The 24,549-nt window shown below is 44.4% G+C and overlaps 1 protein-coding gene across 1 annotated transcript in view; it reads right to left on the minus strand.

Moving 5' to 3' along the window:
* Window positions 1-302: 302 nt before the first annotated feature.
* The window catches only part of si:ch211-132g1.7 (prostaglandin F2 receptor negative regulator), a 35,329-nt gene continuing 11,082 nt past the window's right edge, over window positions 303-24,549 (minus strand). The window contains exons 6-15 of the mRNA XM_034549843.1: window positions 17,385-17,531; window positions 17,145-17,305; window positions 16,918-17,038; window positions 16,153-16,372; window positions 15,871-16,058; window positions 13,108-13,227; window positions 3,615-3,801; window positions 3,411-3,529; window positions 3,261-3,311; window positions 303-2,417 (exon numbers count right to left, since the gene is read on the minus strand). Coding sequence (XP_034405734.1) covers window positions 2,305-2,417; window positions 3,261-3,311; window positions 3,411-3,529; window positions 3,615-3,801; window positions 13,108-13,227; window positions 15,871-16,058; window positions 16,153-16,372; window positions 16,918-17,038; window positions 17,145-17,305; window positions 17,385-17,531 — 1,427 coding nt within the window. The 3' untranslated portion in view covers window positions 303-2,304. The remainder of the gene's footprint in view (window positions 2,418-3,260; window positions 3,312-3,410; window positions 3,530-3,614; window positions 3,802-13,107; window positions 13,228-15,870; window positions 16,059-16,152; window positions 16,373-16,917; window positions 17,039-17,144; window positions 17,306-17,384; window positions 17,532-24,549) is intronic.

Raw genomic sequence — 24,549 nt, forward strand, 5'->3', positions numbered from 1 at the left:
AATTGGCCCACATTTGTCACAAGTCGCACAGAAAAGGACTCTGATCACGACCGCATCAGATCCTGTGAAGGAATACAAAATCTCTGCAGCCGCATGTGAAGCCAGACGGGACCACGACTCGATATCTATAGACAATAAATCAACGTGTAAAACAAAAAAAAGAGACAGAAACGTTGCCTCACGATAAACTATAGGCTAATAACCCATTGATGAAGACGCAGCAGTGATGGAAACACACTTTCTACCACAACATCAACACTTAAAAAATAAAAAAAATACACAAAATGCATACATCTTACAAATCTATTTATTAAAAAACAACAACATCATCATGATGATTCGTCATACTGGTTGCGATAAAATGACCCCAAAAAAAAAAAAGGTTCAGAGAGAGAACGCTTGCAGCGGCGTGCGTCGATGCAGTCGTTGTTGTTGTTGTTGTCGTTTACTGTTGAGAGCGTTTGGCACGGAGCCCTGTCATTCACCTGTGTGCTCCAGTACTGTGAACGTGTGTTAATGATGAATACTGCCTCACACACACACACACACACCTGGAGAGTGGGTTTTAGGGAGACATGTTGGAAGCACCGTCAATCAAGGCAAAGCACACACACACACACACGGATCAGAAAACCCCCGTTTGATGTCCCGAGTGCAGCTCTACAGGCGCTGTGACCTGACTACGGCCTGATATTGCTCATAGAGTTCTGATAGTTGCTTAAAATACCTAAAAACTATTAAAAAAAAACAAAAAAAAAGGCCCGTCGGTGCCCAGTGAGGAGGAGGAGGAAACGCAGCCTGGCTCACAAACAGGTCTGTTTGGATCCCGCTGGGTTTGGACTGAAACTTGTGAGGCTGCGTTCACACAGACGTCAACGTGATACAACTATTCGTCCGTTTGCTGGAAAAGAAAAAACGCCCAAAAAGATGTCAGCTGGAACACGTCGGGAACGGCTTCTTCTCAAAAACACACCCGCTCCGGTTAGCCACGTTTGAGGATTCACCAAAAAACGTCCTTTAAACTCATCGAAGCCATGTGACGTTTAAAAGAGTGGTTTTGGGAAATAGGCATATACAAAAAAAAAAAAGAGTTAAATAAGATCGATCTCATGTCCGTGTGTTTGGTCAGAACATGGTTAGCTTATCATAAAGACTGGAAGCAGAGAGAAAAGGCTCGCTAAAATGTATTAAAATAGTTTTTATCCGTATGCAAACTGTAATATATTCACTTTTGACAGAGCTGGGCTAGCCGTTTCCCCTCACTTGCAGTGTTTATGCTAAGCTAGGCTAACCACGTCACCGGCCTGTGATTGACGGAGAGAAATCCGTTTGCCAAAACGTTTAAAACTGATAAAACGTGCATGATTTTGTTCCTGTCAAAACGTGGAGTAATGTCCATGTGGGAGGCTTTAATGTCATAAAAAGCGTGAGGCTAGTTCATGCAACTCTTGGTCTCACACACTGTAGCACGGCACTCACACCGACACACACGACACTGGTCAAACAACAGCAGGATACATTTCTGAATATCTAGAAAAGTCACTTCGCACCTCGGTTAGATCACAACGTTGGCACCACGTACACTACATCTCACACACAAACTGCATATCTCATTGTAAAGCTTAAAAACTCATTTTAAAATCTCTCAATTAAAAAAAAAGAAAGAAAGAAAACTAGAGTTGAGAATAAATCATTTAGTTAAGGAAGGAATACTCTGGGGTGGAAGTGCAATACAGTTTCGTTTTCCTCGGACTTCCGGGGCCCCGTACGACGGAGATAAGGCTCAGCCAGTCTCGGCAAATACAAAAAGACTTGCGCAATGTGATTTAACCGGGACACGCCGAGGTGCAGGTACAGGTGCACCCTGGGCCTCGGCATCGGAAGAAAACAAAAAGTAGTCCAGCGGGAGCGCTCCGCATGTTAGCAGATCTGTTTAGTGGTCCTTTATTCCAAAGTGGCAGTGATGTCTTAAGAAGCATCCCCGTTCCTCCCAAACAAAAAAAAAAAAAAAGAGTCTTGTAGTTCTATGTTCTTTGTTATTATTTCAATCTTCATAGAAATTGAAGTCCTAGTAAAAGTCCCCCGCTCCTCCACTGCAGAGCTGAGGAAACCATGAAGTGACGAGTCAGGCTGCCGTTTCCGATGCGATGTGGCGTTTCTTTTTATTATAAATTCTTATTTTTTTTTTTACTGCCAACGTCCGTCGCACGGAAACAACTGGGTGTCCCAGAAATGGTCTGTGGGCGCGTGCCTGTTGTGTTTCCTGTGAGCGCTGCAGTGTGCGGGCGCGGGGGAAAGTGTTTGTCAGTCCATCTCAAGTTCCATCAGCTTGTTGCGCGAGCGCGGCGTGTGAATGGTGTTGCGGCAGCAGCAATGGGCGCAGACCAGCCCCAGGACCAGAGAGAAGAGGCCCACACCTAGGGGGGGGGGGGGGGGGACACGGGACAAGGTTAGCAACGCAGGAGACGCCACTCGCTCCTCTTCCAATACTGATCTGTAACCAATGCTTTTACTTCTACTGGTGTTACCGTGAGGCCACCACAGGAACCCTACCCACGATTTAACTGCAGTCTAAATTTAGTTCCTGGCCTCCAAAAAGTCCCTGATCTGCGTGGAGTTCGTAACTATCAGTTACTATTAAAGTGAAGTGTGCCAGGCTTAACGTTACTAAGAGATAAAACATCAAAACAACAAAAGAGAAGCACAGAGAAACGTGCTGAAATGTGTGATTAGGCATCTCATTATTTAGCGTTACACGCTAGAACTATTTCAGTTCATCGATCCAGCCGGCCAAGACATAGTTACAGCTGCAAGTGGGGGAAGAAGCGCTAGAATATCGATATCGAAGGCTCTTCCAGGCACCAGCACGACTCCATCAACTGCACTCGCCTCCAAGACCGTCCTCACGAAGAAGCGCTTTCACCGTGCCAGTTGAGGCATATTTTATTGATTGTCATTGGCTATTTTAAGCCGGGACAAATTCAGGTTCTTGTCTTATTTAATTCCACCGTGCACTGGCAATGCCAGCTGTCAGACACGTGTCCCAAATAAGCGCGAGCGCCGTCAGCTCATCTACCAGCCGGCGGTTTTCGGGGAAGAAGTCCACGCTGACAGCCATCGCCAGTGGAAGCCTCTCTTACGCACATTTTTTTGTGACATTCTGCTGCAGCTCTTGGCTGGAAGCCGCATTAAAAAAAAACTAACCCGGATTCAGTTGTGCCAACATGAAATACAAACATTAAAAAACACGTGATTGTTACCTATTGAGGCTGCGACTCCATATAAGAGAGGCAGCTTTAGGGACTCCCACACTGCAGAAGGGACAGAGGAAGACAGATGGGTTGTTTAATAGGAGCAGATTATGGAACAGCTGATGTCAGTTCTGCTGTAAAGCGAATCCATCGTCTCACCAGCAAAGCGGACCGTAAGGAAGACTCGAGATGACGTCAGCTCCCCGGCTTGAGTCCAGACTCCCGTGGAGGCCGACAGGTACCAGGGCGTGGCTTCGCAGTGATACTCCCCGCTGTCGCTGGAGACCACACAGACACACGCAGTTAGACCGCGGCCCGTTTCGCCGCCGACAAGCCGCCGTTCACCAAAACGAGGCCGCTCACCTGTCCTGAGTGCCGTGGATGTTCAACACGTAGGTGTGCGTGTCTTTGCGCTCCACCGAGACGTCGCTGGACGAGTTACGGGTGTCTTTCCTCACGACGCCGAAGCGGTCAACGCTGGCCACCTGGGTCGTCGTCAATCCGCCGCGCAGTCGGGTGAAAAACCAACGCACCTCGTACGCCAGGTCGTCTGAGAGAGAGAGAGAGAGGAGGGAGAGAGAGAGAGAGGGAGAGAGAGAGAGAGAGGAGGGAGAGAGAGAGAGAGGAGGGAGAGAGAGAGAGAGAGAGAGCGAGAGAGAGAGGAGGGAGAGAGAATAAAATCTCCATCCACCTTTCACACCAAGTCTGTTCACATTAAAAAAAAATATATATACATTTTTTTAAAATATATATATAATGTAATATATATATATATATATATATATATAATTTAATATACATATATATAATTTAATATATACATACATTTAATATATATAAATGTAATATATATATATATATATATATATATATTAATACATATATAAATATATATATATCACAGCTGAGTTGATGGACCTTTGATATCCACATGTTACATTTTTTTTAAATATATATATATATATATATATATATATATATATATATATATATACATACATTTAATATATATAAATGTAATATATATATAAATATATATATATATATATATATATTAATTAATATATATATAAATATATATATCACAGCTGAGTTGATGGACCTTTGATATCCACATGTTACACTCTATAAAAGGCCGTTTAAAAGACGGTCAAAAGATGTGCAGCCACATACGTGTTGCTTTAAACCAATTTCCAAAGCTTTAAAGTGACATTTGCATATTGTCATAATGCTCAGCGTTTGTTGGTAGCAGGAGGGAGGGACCCTGAGATTAGGCAGAAGAGAACCAGTCTCTATGTGTCTCTAGCAGTAGGCAACAACACCACCTAGAAAACTACATCACAATCAGCTCAACATCCTCACGAAAGGAGAACGGGGGAAAAAAAAGGGAACATTAAAAAGACACATTTCCCCTTTTAATGTTGCATGACATCACTTCCTTAATGTAACGCTGGTACATCGCTTTTTATTTAATTTATTTTTTTTAATCGGTTGGACTGTTCAGTGCTTTCACATCTTGCGTTACTGCACTTATCACAACACGGCGATTGAAGGAGAGCGTTATCGTGGGATGTTCAGTACAACGCAGCCACGATTTCTCCATGACGACAACGAAGGGAACCAGAAACCAGCTCCATTATCACCACGATTAAAACACACACACACACACACACACACACACACACACACAACGCCGGCTGCTCCTCCATCGAGGAAGATTTTTTTAAAAAAGAAAGAAAAGATGGACATGTGACAGATAGGAGGAGGATAGTGATGACAAAAGAAAGAAAACAGGGACAAGGGAGAAATTGTGATAATAGATGTAATCTTTGGAAAGGGGGCGAGCGAGCTAATTATTTTCAAGAGCAAGACGGAGAGAGAGAGCGAAAGAGAGAGAGAAGCACAAACTAGTCATTAGTCTGTCAGGGAGAGAGGGACTATTAGCACTGTACCTCCTGCACACACACACACACACACACACACACTAAAAAACCCCATGCAGTCATCCTCTGACATTTACGAGACAAATAGAGGATACAGATGAAAAAAAAATAGATAAAATAAAAGAGAACGACAACGTGGAGAAAAAAAAAAAAAAGACAAACGATGATGAAAAACAATTACGGCAAAAAAAAAAGAGATAAGGAAAGAATGAGAGATGGAGAAAATGGAGGGGGGGGGGGGGTAGGAGAATATAATGAAGAGGGGAGAGGAGTGAACTCACCCACAGCAGAGTAATGAATCACATCTCAATTTCTCTGTTCCCTAATGGTTTTAATATTCAAGTGCTACATCATTAAAAATCAGTAATAACACCGGCCTTGGCTTTATTTTAGTGTCCCGTGGTCTCTTTATATTGATCATTAATGGAAAACTTTGTTTGGACTCCGCAGCCGGATATCTTCCTGCCTGCTGGCCACGCTTTCATTACGAAGTGTATTTATTTTATTATTTATTACTGCAGAGGCTCGAGGCCTCAAGAGGACGATTTCACCAACCTTTAAAATTAAAGATTTAGATCCTGACGTTTCTGGTCAACATTGAAATCTATTACATATATACTGTATATAAAAATAAACATTCTTGCTCAACTCATTTCAATGCAAACACTCTACAAGCAGCGAAATGTTCATTTTTAGAACATTTACTTAATCCGACCGATGCACACTGTCGCAATATGCCGACTCAGAAAATAAAAACACCCTTTTATTGATAGTATTGTCTGCTGCGGGATTTATTATGAATGCTGCATTGTTGACTAGTTTCTTAAATTTGACCCATTTGAAGCAGAGGCAATATTATAAACGTAGTCAGAAATAACTAGAAGATATGACTTTTACACACACACACACACAAAACTATGGCTCTGAAGCTTTCCAGGCAACTCATTTTTTGCGAGTGCAACCCATTTAAACTATATTTACTTCAGATGACAGGACGTATGAACACTCTTTTAATCCCTTATGTAATGATCACCGTGACAGTATCGTTACAAACTGCCTCTCCTCTCCGATAACGCCAGGTTAGTGTCTGGCGTCGCCGTTAACGATCAAAAGACGCGCTTTGCATAATTCTGCAGGACTGACGCGTGAACTCTGGTTGCTCGTTTCAGAGACGACGCCCATATTCGAGGAACGGAGCTATAATTAAAAAAAGCCTCTCGCTTCCATCCTTTACTTTCTTTGTTCTTGACGGCGGAGAGGACGGAGACCGAGGAGAAGGGGGGGTGGGGGGAATTTGAAAATACTTAGTGACTGAGGAGGATTATTTTGTTTATCGCGGAGCTATAAATCAACAGCAAGGGGCCCTCAGCGGTGCCAGCACATCTTCGGAGAGCTCGTAGTATCGGCAGAGAGACTCCCCCACCCTATGAACTCTCCGACTCCTCGGTAAGCTGTACTGTACACTGCCACAAGGGTGCATGTGTGTTCCTTCAATTCCTGTCAGAAAGCACCTGAAGGAGGTATTTAACAGGTGAGTGCGGGACGAGCCCCCCTTGTGGGACCCAGTGCTCCCAGCAGAGAGAGACGGGGTCTCGGAAAAACCCGGACCACGTCGGCCCTGCAGCCGAAATCAGGCGTCATGCTCTCCGTCATGTTGGTTACATTTTATTTTTTAGATATCCAACCTTCCTTTCTTTATAATGCATTCAACAGTTGACCTCTTCTTTACAGCGCTTGCATTAAAAAAAAGGTGATAAAGTTGGCCATGAAACTGAGATGCGGGTTTACAGTTGATGACCGTCCCTCCTCGGCATTGTGAAGGTGGGTTTTAAAGATGTTTTTAGACACGCGGTAGTCTTTTGGATTCTTCCCCGGTACGTTTTGTCAACGAAGAAGAAGAGTAGAATCACATCGCCAGACGTTTGGTGACGTCCAATGACGGGAAAAAGCTGTGTGCAATGCGCCGAGTCGTCACGAATTCGCGAGCTTTCATTACTGGTCTGGTTCTCGAAGCGGCTCCAATAAGCAGGAGGGAGGAAAGACCCTGGTGGTCGGAGGAACTACAGCACATCTCGAATAGAATATCTGGCTCCTGTCTGGGCTAATAAAACTAGAATGGCTGTCTGTGGAAATGAAGATGGTCTGATTGGATTTCTCTGGATTAATCCCCCCGAGGACAGTCCAGGACGTACAACTGCGTGAAACACACACACACACACACACGACTGACAATTACCAGCAGCACTACTAATGAAACCGTGTGTGTTCTCTGCTCCATAAAGCAAGACAGCCCTGGTAGAGAGCGGAATGCTAAACACTATAAAAACTGGGGAGGCAAAGTCCCCGTCTGACTCGCTGAATGCTCAATAAGACCTCCGGTACACGAGTGCAAATTTCATTTGATATTTGCCGTGTTTAACGTGCACACTCTGAACACGCGACAATGAATTCACGAGTTGCGCCGATGCATTTCAGTCAACGCCTTAAATATCAGGTTTATCTTTCTGAATAAATGCGATTAGCAGGCGTGCAGCAAAGATTGCATTGGTTCAAATGTCGTTTCCGTCTCTTTTTACAGATATATTTCGAATTAAAAAACTACAGCGCCTTTAAATAAACATTCAACATCATTTATAATGCACTAGGTTTTCGTGAAACATGTACATATTAGAAAACAGCTAACTTCCATCTCTTTTTTTTTTTTTTTTTTTTTTTAATTACGGGAAACCCAAAACAGAAGAGTGTGAAAACTTCGGGTAAAAAAATCAAAGTAAAATCTGCCGTTTGGGGAGGATTCCTTTTACAAGCTGCATGTTCGCTCCCATTCCTGTTTAACTGGAAAACCTAATGGAGTGAAAATGATGGCGCCGCTCTGCTGTTTTAGCTCACAACATTTTTCAATTTGTGTTTTACCGTCCCTTTTCCTCTCTCTTTCATGTTTCAATCGGCCACCCATTTGCTCCAGTTTTTCTTTTTATACTCTAAAAAAAAAACGTCCAGAGTGAGAAACCGTTTGATGTTTTCAGTCAAGGACTGAAAGAAGTGGGAGTTTTGATTTCTTGACATCATCTAGGAGCCCACTGAACACTAGAAAGCAGTTTTTTTTGACAACACTGAGAAAATGGAACATAAATAAATAAATAGCATGAACGCTAATGGGAAGTTTACAGCGAGAGGCCTCATCTGTATTTCTAACTGCACACAACGTTGCCACTCAACTACCAGCTTTATTAAAGCGGCTGTATAGACTGGGGACACTGGTGGCCCCAACTGGAACCATGTAAAAAGAAAAGCGTTAGTTCACCAGAAACCGTTAATGGAGTGAGAATCATTGAGTCCTTCTGCTCTCATCCCCTCACCGATCCTCCGTTCAACAGCACTTCCCATTCTTGCTCTCCTCCTCTTTAGGAAACTTTTGCATGTTGTTCCCGAGCCACTCTTCCTCCATTTACTGCCTCCTCTATTCACTCCTTTCCACTCTCGCTCACTTTAACAATCTGTTTGGCTTTCTCTCTCTCTCTCTCTCTCTTTTCTTCCTCTACCTCGTTCTGTCTCCCCGGCCGGCTAACGGAGCGTGAGATTGGCTAATTAACGGCTGCCTGTCGGCCCTGCAAAGACAGCTGGGTAATTTGGTGCGAGTGGAGAGGAAGGAAGGGAGGTGAGGAGGATGCGAGGAGTAGAGGAGCCAAAAGAGGGGAGAAGGATGTGTCATTAAACTTACTACACAGAGTTATTTTTAAATATGGTTCAGGTTGCCAGGTGTTTGGAAAATGTGCCCAAAATCCTGTGGCCGCATTTACTAAAACTTGTCCTGCACTACTCATTAAAATGCATGAATGTTAATTGCAGCCATCACTTGAAGTCATTTAAGCGAGGTTCCTGGGATGCGACGCTGAAGAAGATCCACATAAGAAATGACGATCTCTGATGAAACCAACTCCAAAACCGTTAGCTGCTACATGCTCCACCGTGTCCACCAGCTAGGCGCTAACGTCATCCATGTGGGGTTTGAAGCTGGGCAGGCAGCGTGCACCCGGCTTGCGAGAGCTCTTTCTACTGAACGCAGCTGCCGGCTGCAGCTGGAAACAACTTTGAGAACATCGAGACGCAACGAAAAGAGAGTTAAATGTTCCGTAACGCCGACACGGCGAGCTACAAGAAGCTAAAGGGGAATGGAAGACACGCGTTGCCATTTGATCCATTGCTCATGTAAAACTAGTTGATAGGTGCAGCTTTTTAAAAAAGGCAAAGCTTGATTTTGTTTATTAAAAGTCAGAAACTTAAAGCCACGGAAGACATTTAAATATTTGTGATGTTCTGATATTTTCAAGTTTCAATATTCAGATTTTGTAGCAAATTAATTATTGCCGAAAAGGTAATTTTTCCCATGCATTTGAATTCCTTTAATCAAGGTTTGCAATAATATAGCTGCAATGATTAATGGAGTTAGTTGTCAATTATTACATTAATCGCAATATTTGGGATGCGTAATTTCTTTACTTTAAAGAAGAAAAACAAAAAGCTTCCTAGAAGTTCATATTTTCCGGTTTCTTTACTTCTGACAGTAAACTGAATGTCAGGTTTTCGGCGTGTGCACACTTGTCCGTCTGTGTGCACGTGTGTTCAAAGATTATACCTACCCACCTTCCATTTAGAGATGCTTTCCAAGCACATAACAAACATTACATCACACCATTTAAGAGCATACCAACACAGAATAGTGTTTTCAAAAGCGTAAAAACACATTAAGATTACACGTTGTCATTTTTGAACACATGAAAGTTTAGTTTACTTGATTAATCCCTTTAAAAACAATTTTTTTGTATACACTAAATCTAAATTAAATCATCTTGATAGAGTCTTGACGACGCTGCCTTGTTTTCATGGCCTAAAAAGGAGCGTCTGTGTGTGAACTATTGAAGTACAAAGCTTTATTTTCTCCGAGGAGGATCAGAGTAGTTATTTTAATAAAAGAATTCAGAGCAAAAAAAAGCACAACTAGAACTGTCACAACTTCAAAAAAAAAAGAAAGTAGTGAAAAATATCTCTAATGGTGATGTCATCTCATTACCACTGAAGTATGCAGCATCTCTGCAAACTGCGACGACATGCCAGTCATTCCTCGGGGAACGAGATAACACATCAAGGCAAAACAACACGGGGGTCAACGAGATGGAGAGCGCCACGCGAACACGATGTCGAGGATTCGACAAACCGATCGGGAAATCGGCACGAACTGCGACTCTAATGACGACGACGACGACGACTGCACTGATCACTAACTGGGGGAAGAACAGAAGGTCCAGTCCTGGATTTGACACGGTTATCCGCATTCAAATCTCCAGACAGAAGTGAATAGGACGCCACTGATCGTGTCCGAAGCTCTCTCTCTCTCCACGCTGTTGTCAATGCGTGGAGCTGATGAGTGCAACTTAAAACAAGGTTAAAAGTCTTTAAATACACAACAAGAAGTCTCTAAAAGCTACAATGTTCATCACGGCCAACGATACGCAAACGATGCTCTGACGATGTAGCCGCACGTTTCCTTTTCAAGAAAATCTTTTTTTTGTGTTTCTATTTTTATTTTTTTAATGATTTCTGGCATTGTAATTTTGATTTAGCGTATTTGTAAACTCTCTCTACGCTCCGTGAGGTTGAACCCGCAGGCCTCGCTGCTAGGGGGGGAACAACCTGGCAAGACTGTAGGTGACACACAGGTTAGCTCCTCTCACCTGGGTTCAAGTAAGGTCCCACCCAAGGAGAGTCAACAGCTTCAATAATAAAAGGGTAAATGGATTGCGTTTATATGGCGCCGTGAATACGATAAAGAACCAATTAAGAATGAGGGACATTCCCGTGTGTGAGTCTCACCGTGCCCATCAGAAAAACAAGCTACAACAGGAGAGCAGTTTTCAGCCATCCCTAAGGAATGTGTGTGTGACACACACACACACACACACACACACACACACACACGTTGTTGCTCAACCTTCTGAGTAAAGGCCTGAAGTTCCCTTCCCATCTTCTTGAGTCAGAACTATGAGTTACAAAAAAGGTGAGCTGGTAACTAATCAACCAATCGCTTGCAAAAGAAAGCACACGCACACGCACACACACACACACACACACACACTCTATGACAGCTATATTACTCAAACGGAACAACTTTGTTGACCTGGAATCAAAAACAGAAGCACGCCTTGCAGAAATATCGTTTCAGTGTGCGTGAGAACACCCGAGGAAGCGGAAGTTTGGCCGATGACCAACATTAAGCGCCGCGCCTTTGTGGACAAACGTCACTCGATACCCGGCCGCGAACTGCTCCCGTCACGTCACACGTGTGAGTCGCCCCACACTCGTGACAGTTACCGTCTGACTCAGAGTCACCTGGCGGAGAGACTGTCGGTGCTGGGAGCAAAGGCTACTATCTATGCCAGTAATATCTAGTGGGAGACAATGGCATGTGGAATAGGATGTAAAAGGAGCACATTTATAGAGCATCAGCCTGGTCTTCTTTTTTTAGGTTTATAATGTGTCTAATGAGTCCAACATCTATTAAAAACACATCAATGTTCATTCGTTGTTTATTTTGATCCCACGCTCGCCATGCGTATTAATCCACAAGCTGAAAATAGTCCCTGACAAATGCACATCTGTTGTCGGTGTTCCTGAGCAGCACTACAGTTGGAAGTGATTTACCTTAATAAAAAAAAAGAAACAGTTTGAAGGATTCAACGGGAAGAACACAGTGTGCCGGTTATAAAGCACAGACCTCACTGGGGGACACTTTAAACAGACTTTCTTCAAAGGTAGTCCCAGTGACACCTGTTCACACTGAGATCTATGCATGACACTTGTCCATAAAGAAACATTGTTTTTCTTTTCCAGAAAACACAGAACTTCTATGCTTCCTACACCCGTCCTCTCCTCCCTCCTTCCCTCCTTCCCATAGCGAACACGTCCATGCGTATCTTCCCCATCAGCTGTGATGCCGAGGGGGAACTTCTTCCCATAGTGCAGCTGTCTGTGACAGCCCGCTCCGCCAACACAAACCCACCAATTCCTGCTGCGAATACACATTTGTGTTAATGTATGGGCATACATTACATGCTTACTCTACATACGTTCCTGTGAGGACGCAGGTGCAAACAAACACACATGTTGAAGCACCAGAGGAAGACGCTTTCTACTTTGCAAGAATTATTTTAAACAATCAAAACACACACACGGATGCAATATAGAAAACGCATGATGGGGCCGTAAAGAAAGATGCATACTAGAGGAGGCGGCGTGGGAGGGATGGTGACAGATGGGCCGAGGGAGGCATTACACATCACGTCATGTGATACGTTAAATAGTATGGAGTGACGAAGAGGAGGGAGGACAGGCGATGTATGGATGTTGAGAGTGAGGGAGGAAAGGAAAGGAGGGTAGGCCTGCAGATGGTTAGTTTCTTAAGGGAAAGAGCGGTGCGGGACATGAGGCGTAAACGACATTCATCTGCACCTTCAGGCCTGTTGACAATAGTTTATATAACATATATAATATGTGCAGGTGCATAGAGAGGAGCCCCGTCTGAAATGATATAACACCATTGTGTTGTTTCGCTCATGAGCCATGTTGTTACAATCTGCAGCACGAGTAACCAGACACACCCACAAAAGAAAGTGAAAGAATTTAGAGGTGTGTGTGTGTGTGTGTGTGTCTATTTCATCTTCACAACCATTTGAAATACAGGAGCCATCATTCCCATTAGCGGCGCTGTTGGCAGGTGGAGAACGCTCACAAAGAGTGTGTACGGGTGCGTGTTTCTTAAAATACTCGGGAGGGGGAAAAAATAAACAAACAGTAGCTGATAGCGATTCATTGGGTAGACGTGAGAAAATGAGTGTGTGTGTGTGTGTGTGGTCTACCTGCGAGTGCGCGAGTCTTCGGGGAGGATCCAGAGACGCTGAGCGAACAGTCCATCTTGGCCGTCTCCCACGGATACACGATGGAGGTGTCCGATAGGAGGTCGACGGCGAAGGACGGGCCTGCAACACCAAACACATCAGCTCAAATGAAGACGGCGGACATCAGAGGAGCTCATCGTCGATCAAAAAAAAAGGACTCATTTACACACAGAGTAATTCTGCATTCAGGTCCCTGAGGAACCAGGAGGGGGGGAGGGGGGTGGTGCCCAGATGGTAAAGACTGCTCTAAAGTGTGTCTGATATGTTGAAGATGAAAAGAGATTGATAAAAATAGATTTGAGCTGTAAACACACTTAAATATTATATTTAGAAAGCTATTTAGACCCCAACTGATCGCTCTAATGACCCACGTGTGCAGTACTTCCTGCGTCCAGTGACGTCATGTGACTTATTTGGATGCGAGGAAGAACTGCCGGCTGTCGTCGTCGCTCCACTTGCATCGCCCAGTCGCCACATTTAAATATAATTTAGCCAATAGATTGCCTCTTAGACTATGACTTAATTACGTATGACTTAACGTTGACGCAGGAGATATGAGGTGTTACTAATAAGTGTTACAGTGCTGCGTGCTCTGGTTATTTGGTCACAACTGTGAGTAAGTGAGTCTTAAAGTCTTGAATCCATGGAGACATAAAGTCCTTTTCTACACTTCTTCAGGACAAAAAAAAACACCCTAAATGTTGATGCATAGTCATCAGTAAGAAAAGCGATTCCAGAAACCGCTCTGAAGATAAATAAGGAATGTACTCATGTGGTTTTCATGTTTGGTCAATGGCTCAAATATTTAGCTGCCGATTCGAACAGACTGCTTTAAAAACAAGTTTAACCGGATTATGTAAACCACTTATTTCGAAGCAAAAACAAGGAGAAAAAGGCCCCAAACAATTACAGTAAAGTGCCTCGGGTTATGTGATTTCTGTAGAGTCTCCAATTCTCAGTGGTAAAGTTGGAGATTAAAGAATAAACAGGAATGAACTATAAACATCAGATTCAGCTTGTAATAATACAGAATTTCCCTGAAAAATGAAATTATAACTAGTTAAAAAGCTTGCATGTTTTTTTCCTCTGGCCACTCCGTATTTATGTCGCCATCCATCCCACTAAATTATTTAACAGTTCACGTGCTGCTGAGACTTTCTCCACATATGGTGTCGTAGAAAAGACATTCAAGATACAGCTGGAACCTTGGGAGGCTCGCCAGTCAGTCTGTGTGTGTGTGTGTGTGTGTGTGTGTGTGTGTGTGTGTGTGTGTGTGATCGTTAGACACACACACACACACACACACACACACACACACACAACTTCCGCCCCCTGATGTAAGTATATGGGGTTCTTGAAAACGTCTCAGCTTGAAGCTTGAACGCCGCCAGAGTGTGTGTGTGTGTGTCTGTTGCCCTGTGTGGGATCAACTGAAAACGTTCAACTTGGATACACACACACACTTGAACAATTTAAAGATTATACACACACACACACACACACACACACACACACACACACACAGACAGAGAGAGAGAAAGAAAAGGAAAGCAGCGGTGCAGCTCTCTGCAGATGGCTGATTGGCCAAAGGGCTTCACTTTGAAGATGTCCCAGAGAGAGAGGGAGGGAGGGGCGAGAGAGGTAGAGGGAGACAGTGGGGGTGAGAGAGTGAAAGGATGGCGGAGAGAACGGGGGAGGAAAAAACAGCAAGCGAGAGAGAGAGAGAGAGGAAGCAATGCTCAAGGGCTACTGCCCTCCCCAGAGAAGGATAGAAGATAGTCCATCTTTCTTTCTCTCTTCTACAAACCTCATTCAGATGGTTAAAAACACTGCAGCTCTTAAATCAAGCATGCGGAACAAAGTGTTAGCAGAGAGGAACCAGTAAGAACTCCCAGTACAGCTTATACTGTTCATTTGGGTTTGTTAATGATTTCTGCTTTTAAAAAAGACTTTTATTGTGAAGCACTAACTTTTGTTTTGAAAGGTAAGTTCCTGCTCTTCCTTCAATCGTCCCTCTTTCTTTCTCCTCTGTGCATCGTGTCTCTCCTCCTCCTCTCTTTCGCTATGTTCTTCCTCCTTTTCTTCCTCACCCATCCCTCTCTGCTCCTACCCTCCTTTTGCGTTTCCTCCCTCTCTTCCTCCTTCCCTCACTTCCTACCCGTTGCCTCTCGCCACATCTTCATTTCCTCCTCCTCAGCCCACTTCACCACCTCCTTTACTTTGTCTTCCTCCTTGTCGCCTCCCTCTTCTCTCCTTTCCGATCCTCCCGTCTCCCACTTCCCAGTCGGATCAAAGAAAGTTAAGTAGGCCAGTGGCTGTGGTGGGCGTCAAAGGGCTTAAGGTGTGTGTGTGTGTCTTTATTTTTGTACATTAGATAATTTATGTTGGTTATCATTAACACGGTGTGGGTGGAGGATGTCTGTATAACTTCTACAAATGCGCAGGACAGAACATATTTCTTTAGACAGTTACTTCAGGATTTCCTCAGATTGTTATGAAAGTCACATAATTGACGAACCTTCCTAGTATTAGAAGGTACTTCCCCAACATTTAGCCTTCTATTGTGCAACGTCTTTAGAAGAAAAGAAACTTGCAGGGTTACGCGTCACAAAGAGGAAGGAGGAGGACAAGCAAAGGTCAAAGAGAAGTACTTAAATGATCTGAAACTCGATAACGTGTGTGTGGACAGGTGGACACACCTACACACACACACATTTGACGCACCATTTTCCTGAAAGTCGATCTTGACTTTGTTGGACTCTGCGCTGGTGGCTCTGGTCCACGCTTGCCCCGCCTGCTGTTTGGTCCACGCGGTGATGTCACACCAGTAGAAACCTCTGTCGGCCAGCTGGACGCCCGCCAGTCGAAACCGAAACTCTGCCGGGCCAGACTTCGTCAGAACCAGACTGTCTCTGGGGTGGACGGAGAGACAAAAGTACATTTTTCAAAATAAAACTCCACTGCAAGGCTCCGAATGCGTCGCTGTATAAATATATAATCGTGTACCTCCTGTTGGGGTCTGTGGCTCCTCCGTGCTGCAGGACGTTGTCGGGGCTGAGGGTCAAGATGGTTCTCACGGCGCCCTCCAGGCTGTCCTGTGATTGGACGAGCACAGAGTAGCCCGCCTCCCCGAGGTTCCCGGTGGCCACGGTGCAGCTCATCTCAAAGGTAGCCCCGCCCACCGAGGCTTCACGGACGCGTTTGGCCACGACGTTCAGAGTGGGAACTGAAAATGACACCGATCAATCAACTTTAGGGGGGGGGGGGGGGGGGACACACACCAGTCAGCCCACCAGAGAGTCTGGGAACAGGAAGTGCTAAACGATCACACCATGAACTTCTGATTTAAAGCACGCACACGCAGCAATGCAGTGACATCATGGCTCAATTAGCTAGATTGAGGGCACAAAGATGAAAAACAGAGCAATGGTGTGTGTGTGTGTGTGTGTGTGTGTGTGTGTGTGTGTGTGTGTGTGTGTGTGTGAGACAAGAGGACTATTGTTATGTTGGAGGATTTTACTGTGAAGTCTGGAAATGAGATGTGGACATTCGAGTGTATTCATGAAGCTCAACAGCAGAGTTACTGTGACCGGCCGGCCTCAGTATTGGAGTTTCTTTTAGGTCATGAATGAGAGCTGAATTTCTCCCAAAAAAGTAGCTCCTTAAATCACAGAACACGACCTGGAGGAAATGTTGATTTCCCCCATATACATAAACATAATTAATTGACGTAATCCAACAAAACACAGCAGATATGTGACGTTTCCTCACGTTTGGCATCCCATCGCACAGCCAGCGGCGAGCTCTGGTGCACGGCGGTGTTCACCATGTCCCCCTGGCCGTTAACGCTCCACGAGGACACGCTGCACACGTACTGGCCCATGTCGATCTCCTGCAGAGTTTAATACGGTAATTTTCAGTTAGGAGGAAATATATTTTTGGTTGAAATGACACCGCGGGCATCAAAACGCGGTTTCTGTGGGTCGTTTTGTTTTTACCTGAGTGCGGAGGAAGCGTAGTTTGAATGTGTGCGGCTGGACTCTGGTCAGAGTCATCACGCCGCTCTTCAGCCGGTCAGAATACATCGCTCCCGGCAACAGGTTGCCATGGGCGTCCAGGGAGCCGATGGGATGCGAGGTCTGAGGGTCGTTCCCGATACCTGCAGGGGATCGGACGTGAGAGAATGAGAGGGGGAGGTGGTTTCTAGTCTAGTTTATATTCTGAGATTGCGAAAGTACCAGGAAGTGTGGTGTGCTCCCAGCTGACACCCAGTCGGCCCCCAGGGGGTAGATGGGTAATGTTGGTCACGTGACACGCCAGCTCCGTGGGTTCAGCCGTCCCTTGGGGGTTGAGGGCGGCTTCCAGGGTCACCGTGAAGCTCGGTTCTGGGAAGAAGAAAGGAAAAACTGACTTTCAAGCCACAATAGTTCCAGCAATCTGATGAGGACAGCCGCGTTTTTGAAGCTCGATACCGGGTCATCACTTCGCTACAATCTCGCCCAATTATGAGGCGCGCAACACAATCCTGATGAGTTGTGAGAAGCAGGCTGCAACCACCACGGCTGAGTGAGACACTCGTCACCAAAACACACCTACAACTAAACACGAGGCCTAAAGAATGTCACAAAAGCCCAACCCGAAGCCTTTGAGGGTATTGTACCGTCAAAGGGAAACCGCTTTCGGGCTCAGCTCACTCCGATTGGTTCGACCCCGTCAGACGAAGAGCATGCACATTTTTAATTATCCCCGTCGTCGGTATCACTGGGGCTGTAAAATCAATACGAGTTTCAAGCACCTCGATGATTGAACAACAACGCAGACCTGATAATACATCGAGTTACATGCTCTGCCTCCAGGAGGAACGATTCCCGTCCCAGCGGGCGTTTCCTCTCATTTTACAACAAGTCGTGAATCTCCAGACAAATGCAAAGTGAATCCTGATCTTTGTGGTTCGAGGCCTGAATTAACACCGTTTACTGTGCGAGATGAGCCGTGCATCACAGTGTTAACGGTGAGTGTGTGTGTGTGTGTGTGTGTGAGGCAGGTCCTCTCAGTCAGACATCCAGATTGCACCTTTACGCCTCGACGAGCAGGAAACACACACACACACAGATTTCCACCTGCCGACTGTGATATCTATCACACACACACACACACACACACACACACAAAATGCTATAAATACAAGCACATACTAAAGAGTGTGTTCGAGTGTGTGTTTGGCAAAGGAGGGGGGTTGTGTGATGTCATTTGGACGTCACACACACATACACACACCAACACATGCACTGTCACCATCTGCTGTGAAACACACACACACACACACACACATCGAAGTGAATGTGTAAAGTTTCTTTGCCAACTAGCCACGCGCCTCTCTCTTTGAAATGTTGCCTTATTTAGTGAAGCAACTCGTCACCAGTTCAGGAGCTGTGGATCTGAGCACCAGTAAGGTTCAGTCTCCTGGATCTGAGGGACCTTACCCATGTATGCATTTTGTTAAAGCCAATAATGATACGTTATGACAAAATTCATTAAAAAAAAAAAGAATGTCTTCCCAAAGATAAATTAATTAAATTGGACTTTAAGCCTTTTTCAAAACCTTCAAACACAACAAGAAAACATCAGGACATAAAAGTAACTTTCTGAAATGTCCCAAGACTTTTCACATCAATGAATTTAAGCTGTAATCAAGTTCCTTTAAGGCTTCATATTAGAGACGATTCACTGCGATTAGAGAGTAATTGTCAGTACGTTTCTATTTCGGCCTTCAAAAACAACAACAACAACAACAACAACAACACATCCCACAGATTTCAGGGTTGTTTCAGAAGGTTAATCTGCCAGTGCTGCAGGCAGCTGGTGTTTGTTTACATGCAGAAGACTGTACATGGAGAGCCGATGAAGAGGGCGCTTAGTTTGGGTGAAGGTCGGCTGGTTGGTTTGGTTATTTGAAACAAAAGGAAACGGTAGAAATAACAAATAAATCTCCTCTCCGACCTCGTGTCAAGTCCTCTCAACCGAGTCGGACTCTTCTGGCCATTCTGTTCTCTGCAGGGTTTAGCAGAGTGGAAGTGGCTTTGAAAAGAAGAAAAAAGGCTCTATTAGTGGCTCGGGGAGAAAAGAAATAGGTCAATGTCAATAACAAAAACAAACCGCTTTCATCTTCACGCACTGTGTTCATTTTAAGAAAGCTAGAGGCTCTCGGTTAGTTTGCAGGGAACGTAACGGTGACATTCGTTTTGCGTCCCCGACGTTGCGACATCTCATCCATTACCTGTCTGCTGCTGCTGGCGGAGCGAGCCGTTAGCAAACACGCTGACGTCTCAGTTCGTAGGAGGTTTTTATTTCCATTGGTGATTTAATCTACCAATTATTTTTGTTCTCAATTAATAAAACGATTAAATTGTCAGCTTGCAAAAGTTCCCAGAGCCCATTGCGGCGTGTTAAGTGTATTGGTTCGTTGAACCAAAATATTCAGTTTATTATCATAAAAAATGGGGGTTTTGAATGTGTTTGTGATAGGAAAACCAGATATGAATAAGCCACTCGAGCCATTCCCTCTTTCTGTCAACACTTAACACTTACGAGTCTCCCAGGATGGACGGGAAAAAAATTTAATTAAAAATCACTATCGTTTTACAAGCACGCTTTTATGCAGATGATCAGCCAGATGACAGCGTTCCACGGCTTTATATGCATGTATTAAAAAAAGGCTAAATAATGAATACTTTTATAAATTAAAAAGTGTGAAAATAGTGTGCAGCATTCGCTCCACACAGACAAACCGCTCTGGTGAATGAAGATGGAAGCCCTCCATCATTATTTATGCTAAGCATCACAAAAGCACAGACTGGCGCTCCACACAGCCTGTGGCGACGCACAGCCTCCTTAAATTAGCCGCTTTATATATTTCTCAGAGTTTAGGAAACTGCTGGAGAGCTGCAGGAAAGCGTCTTAAACGGTGTCCCGAGGGAAGAAAGTGCCTTCCATCAGACAACGCTGTAGGAATTAAAGTTAGCATGACTGGAGATCGCTGCATTGCATTCGACGGACGCGTATGCCAAAAAACTGTTTAGTCATTCCCCCGCCAAAACACAGCTCATTCACGTCAATATCAATCAAATATGTGCACGAGCAAATTCCCTAAAGGGGGGGCAGTTCTGTACTGTTTATTGTAATTAGAGAAAAAATAATATAATTGCTGCTGCCGCGACTGATAACGCTCGACAGCTGTAAAGCGCCTACGAAAGTCATGGATCCACTTTGTAATTCATCGTCTTTGTACCTGAAGGGACACATCTGGTGAGGCTCCCAGCCCCCATAAACATACTGTAATCCCTGCACACACACACACACACACACACACAGCAGAATGAAGGGGAAAAACGAGCGTGGAAGGCAAAAGCTTTAAGATGTTCCAAACATCTTAAATGCGGAGGGCTGCAGAGTTATTGTTGCTCTACGGGTTCGCCACTAAGATCCCACTTCATATCCTCCCACAATTTCCTCAAGTGGCCCTCGCAGGTCAGACTGGAGACACAATCCCTACGCTGTGTTGTCTGCGCCAAGGTTTTAGGTTCTCCCATCATCAGTCACGCTGGAGAACGACAGAGGGCGTGACCTCGCTCGGCGTGGGGGAGCAGCTGACACACACAGAGACGCTCGCACAGCAGAATTCCTTCAGAAACAGAATCGACCGGTTTCAAGAACTCTCACTCGACCACCAACACGGAGACGTTGAACCTCGTCGGGATCATTTTCACATCGAGTTTCCTCACATACACCTCGTGGCTAATTTAAAGCAAGGACTACAAAAAAGGCAGCCGGCTTTCTCTTTTGTTTCTCAACTTTTGTAATCCATCAACGGTACCAAAATAGTCTAAAATGCACCGAAAACATGTAAAACATTTATGAACCGCGACATTATTGCAACTTCCTCAAGGCTTCGGGTGCATCGTAACACCAGATGTGACAGGCGCTCTGCCTCCCAAGAAACTTGGATGAAGCTCACGTTTTCTAAAAGGTCTATATGGGAACCTGGTCCACAGGAACCTGCCCCCCCCCCCCTCCTTCTTGATCCTACCCCCAGGGTCAATAGGACGGTAGCTGTCTCGGTCTCTGCGAGAAGCAGCTGACCCCCAGCAGCCCGGAGCAGAGAGCTCCAAACCGGCTCAGCTCCCTAATCCCACCTTTGTAAAAAAAAAAACAATATACGAGCTCATGACTGTCGATATTTGAGAAGCCAAACCATGAAGATGTGTGGCAGCAGTCTGATTAGTTAGCATTCCATGCTATTGCAATGACTTTTAGCTTAAACAAATGGGGGGAAAACATTTATCTAATGTAATGTAATGTTATCTCTATTCAAGATCCCACACTCGTCGCTGGTTAGAACAGTAGAAACATTGCTACTCGGTAAATATGAGCAAGAAGCATATCTATAAATATACAGACAAGTCTCATATACTGTGAATATATATATATATATATATATATTATTATATATATATATTCTGATAAGCTGTGAAAAATATGAAATGTGAGTAGTGCTTTTTTTGGGGACCGAAGTAGCTCAGCTGACAACAAGATGCACACAGGGGAAGTGTCGCCAAGGGTGAGGGGAATTACACCCTATTTAACTGTGTGTGTGTGTGTGTGTGTGTGTGTGTGTGTGTGTGTACTCCTGCCGTGGGGAGCTCCTAAACAAGTTCTCGTACTCTTGTTGTGCTTCCTGGTAGGCTGAGCTTGCAGCAAAGCATCGTGGGAAGAGTGGGCAACCCCAAGGCCACACATAATAGGAACTGACTGGTTGACAACACATGCACACACATGCGCACACACGCACACACACACACACACACACACACACACACACACACACACACACACACACACACACACACACACACACACACACACACACACACACACACACACACACACACACACACACACACACACACACACACACACACACACACACACACACACACACACACACACACTCTAGAGGATGAAATATATGAGTTGTAGTCAATTAGAAACATTGCTCTCATGGTGTGTGTGTGTGTGTGTGTGTCGGCAGTAAGGAGGAATTTATACCCCCAGGCAAAAATGTAGGAGTTCCACCAGCGAGAACAGCCTCATACCCTCAGTATGTGGGACACACACACACAAACACACAGTGTTTGAAGTGTGTGTGTGCAGTATTAACATTCTGGAAAAAGCCTTCAACAAACCTAGTTTCACTCTCACACACATGCCCAACAGACAGACACACACACACACGCACATAAGTAAGCAAGCTATCATCCACGTACACACACACACACACACACACACACACACACACACACACACACACACACACACACACACACACACACACACACACACACACTTCAGCTGTGCCATCATGCTAACGAATGAGGGAAGGGAGTGCACGTCCATAAAGGCCTGTTGATATTTCTAAATGTAACACGGACCCTCAAGGCTTCAGGAATCTTCTCCGTATCAACGAGAGACGGTTGTTATTTTAACTTAAGGGCTCCTTTTGACACAAAGTACAGGATGTACTGTATGTATTCCATAACCAGAAAACTTAACAATGTACATGACTTGTACGGTAACTTCTGATATTCTGAAACTACCCCGCTGTAATCAAATGAATTTAAAAAAAAACAACTGGCATCAGGTCTGAGGATCATCTTTGCTGTGGGTGTTTAAGACGATGAAGTCGCAGCATCACGTGAGAGTGTTTAAATAAAAGGTTCACAGAAAAAAAATTATACAATATGCAAAATGAAACACAAATCTGCTCCATCGGGTGAAGGATAATCCATTGGGGAGGAAAAACATGTGCTTTCTGTGGCAAAGCAAAATTTGCCATCTTCACAGTTCAACAAAAAAATATTATACCGACATACATTCAGTTTCCTCCTTCGATTAAAAGCCTGAAAAATACATTTTCTTTCAGGTTTTATTTCATTCTGCTAGAAATTTAAATCCTGGCTAAAGAATCTCGGAAAAAAAGTTATTTCCTAATTGGCTTCAGATCTGATTAAACGCACAATGCCACTGAACAAAATGGGGGAGAAGATGCAGGTTTAGAGTGATAAAGATTAGAACGATGCAATAAATATAGAATTTAGACATACTTTTAGTTTGACGTCAGCATCATGTGGCAGCCATCCACTCCAAACTCTTCAGAGGGAACAAAAACAATGAGGCGCTTTGGAACTGAACTCGCACTATTAATGCCAAGAGGCACCGGAGCAAACTGGACTCATTCAGTCTTTTATTCTCCAACCACCACGGCTCTCACAAAGAAAACACGGGGCTTTTGTGCACATATTTATATGTTATTTGTGCATGCATGCATGTATGTATGCATGCATGCATGCATATGCAAGTAAAATAAAAAGGAATTTCCACTTCCTTCAAATAAAATGACACTTGAGCTCACATTTAACGAGTCAATCTGGCAAAGCACTGGCTGGGAATTCCCCAAAGCATTACATTTAGCACAAATGAACTGAGAGAAATTATGCAACGCGGGTTTATTTATTAATTTCAGTCCATTTCATTGGGAGTTTGTCCAGAAATGCTGTGACGTCTTTGGGGTTTTGGCGTCACAGTAAACAAAAACAAAAAAAAGAAAGAGGATTCATCTTTTGCTAACCTGGATTTAGGTCTTATTGTAAAGATTACAAAGATAAATCTGCTTGTTTAAGTGTAAGTTTGAGCCAGCTTCTCACGGTGAGATAAATCTGTCTGCTTATCAAGTCAGGCATCACACGGTGGAGTCGCTCCCTGCAGCCCTGCAGCCCTGCAGCCCTGCAGCGGAGGCAGTTGGCTCCATTGTCTGGATGCGCAGGTGAGGCCGTCTGCAATGTGTGTCTAACTTACTGAACCACTTCTACATCTAATTAGCTTCCTGTACAACCGTTTCACAACAGACGTTTTGGTTCGTCTTGGATTTGCTAGTTATGAAAGCAATCAGTTACGCAGTGCTTCTACAAGGTGATTGGCATGTCCTCTTTTTAGAAAGAGAATATAGAAAGAACAAAAAAGGTGTGAATGAGCATCCCGATTGGACATTATATGGATGGAAAGAAAAGAAACTAATTCCATATTCAACGCTTCACCTTCGCAGCCAACATGATGTAAAATCAAACGAGGCAGTGCACGAGGAAGGCAAAGAGCCAGACAGACAGAGAAACCACCCACCATGCCAGTAATTGATTGCTGTGTCGACTGTGTCTGACACCACTTCTCTTTACAGGCAGGATCAGAGCATCGCACACACGCACACGCACACAAACAGCATACCCAGAGGTAGCAGAGTGCAGGACAGGCATGACTAATCAATGGTCCTCGCAGCAGGAGTCGACAGCGGAC

The sequence above is a fragment of the Cyclopterus lumpus genome, chromosome 2 (genome assembly GCF_009769545.1).
Source record: "Cyclopterus lumpus isolate fCycLum1 chromosome 2, fCycLum1.pri, whole genome shotgun sequence".
In the NCBI taxonomy this organism is placed as follows: Eukaryota; Metazoa; Chordata; class Actinopteri; order Perciformes; family Cyclopteridae; genus Cyclopterus; species Cyclopterus lumpus.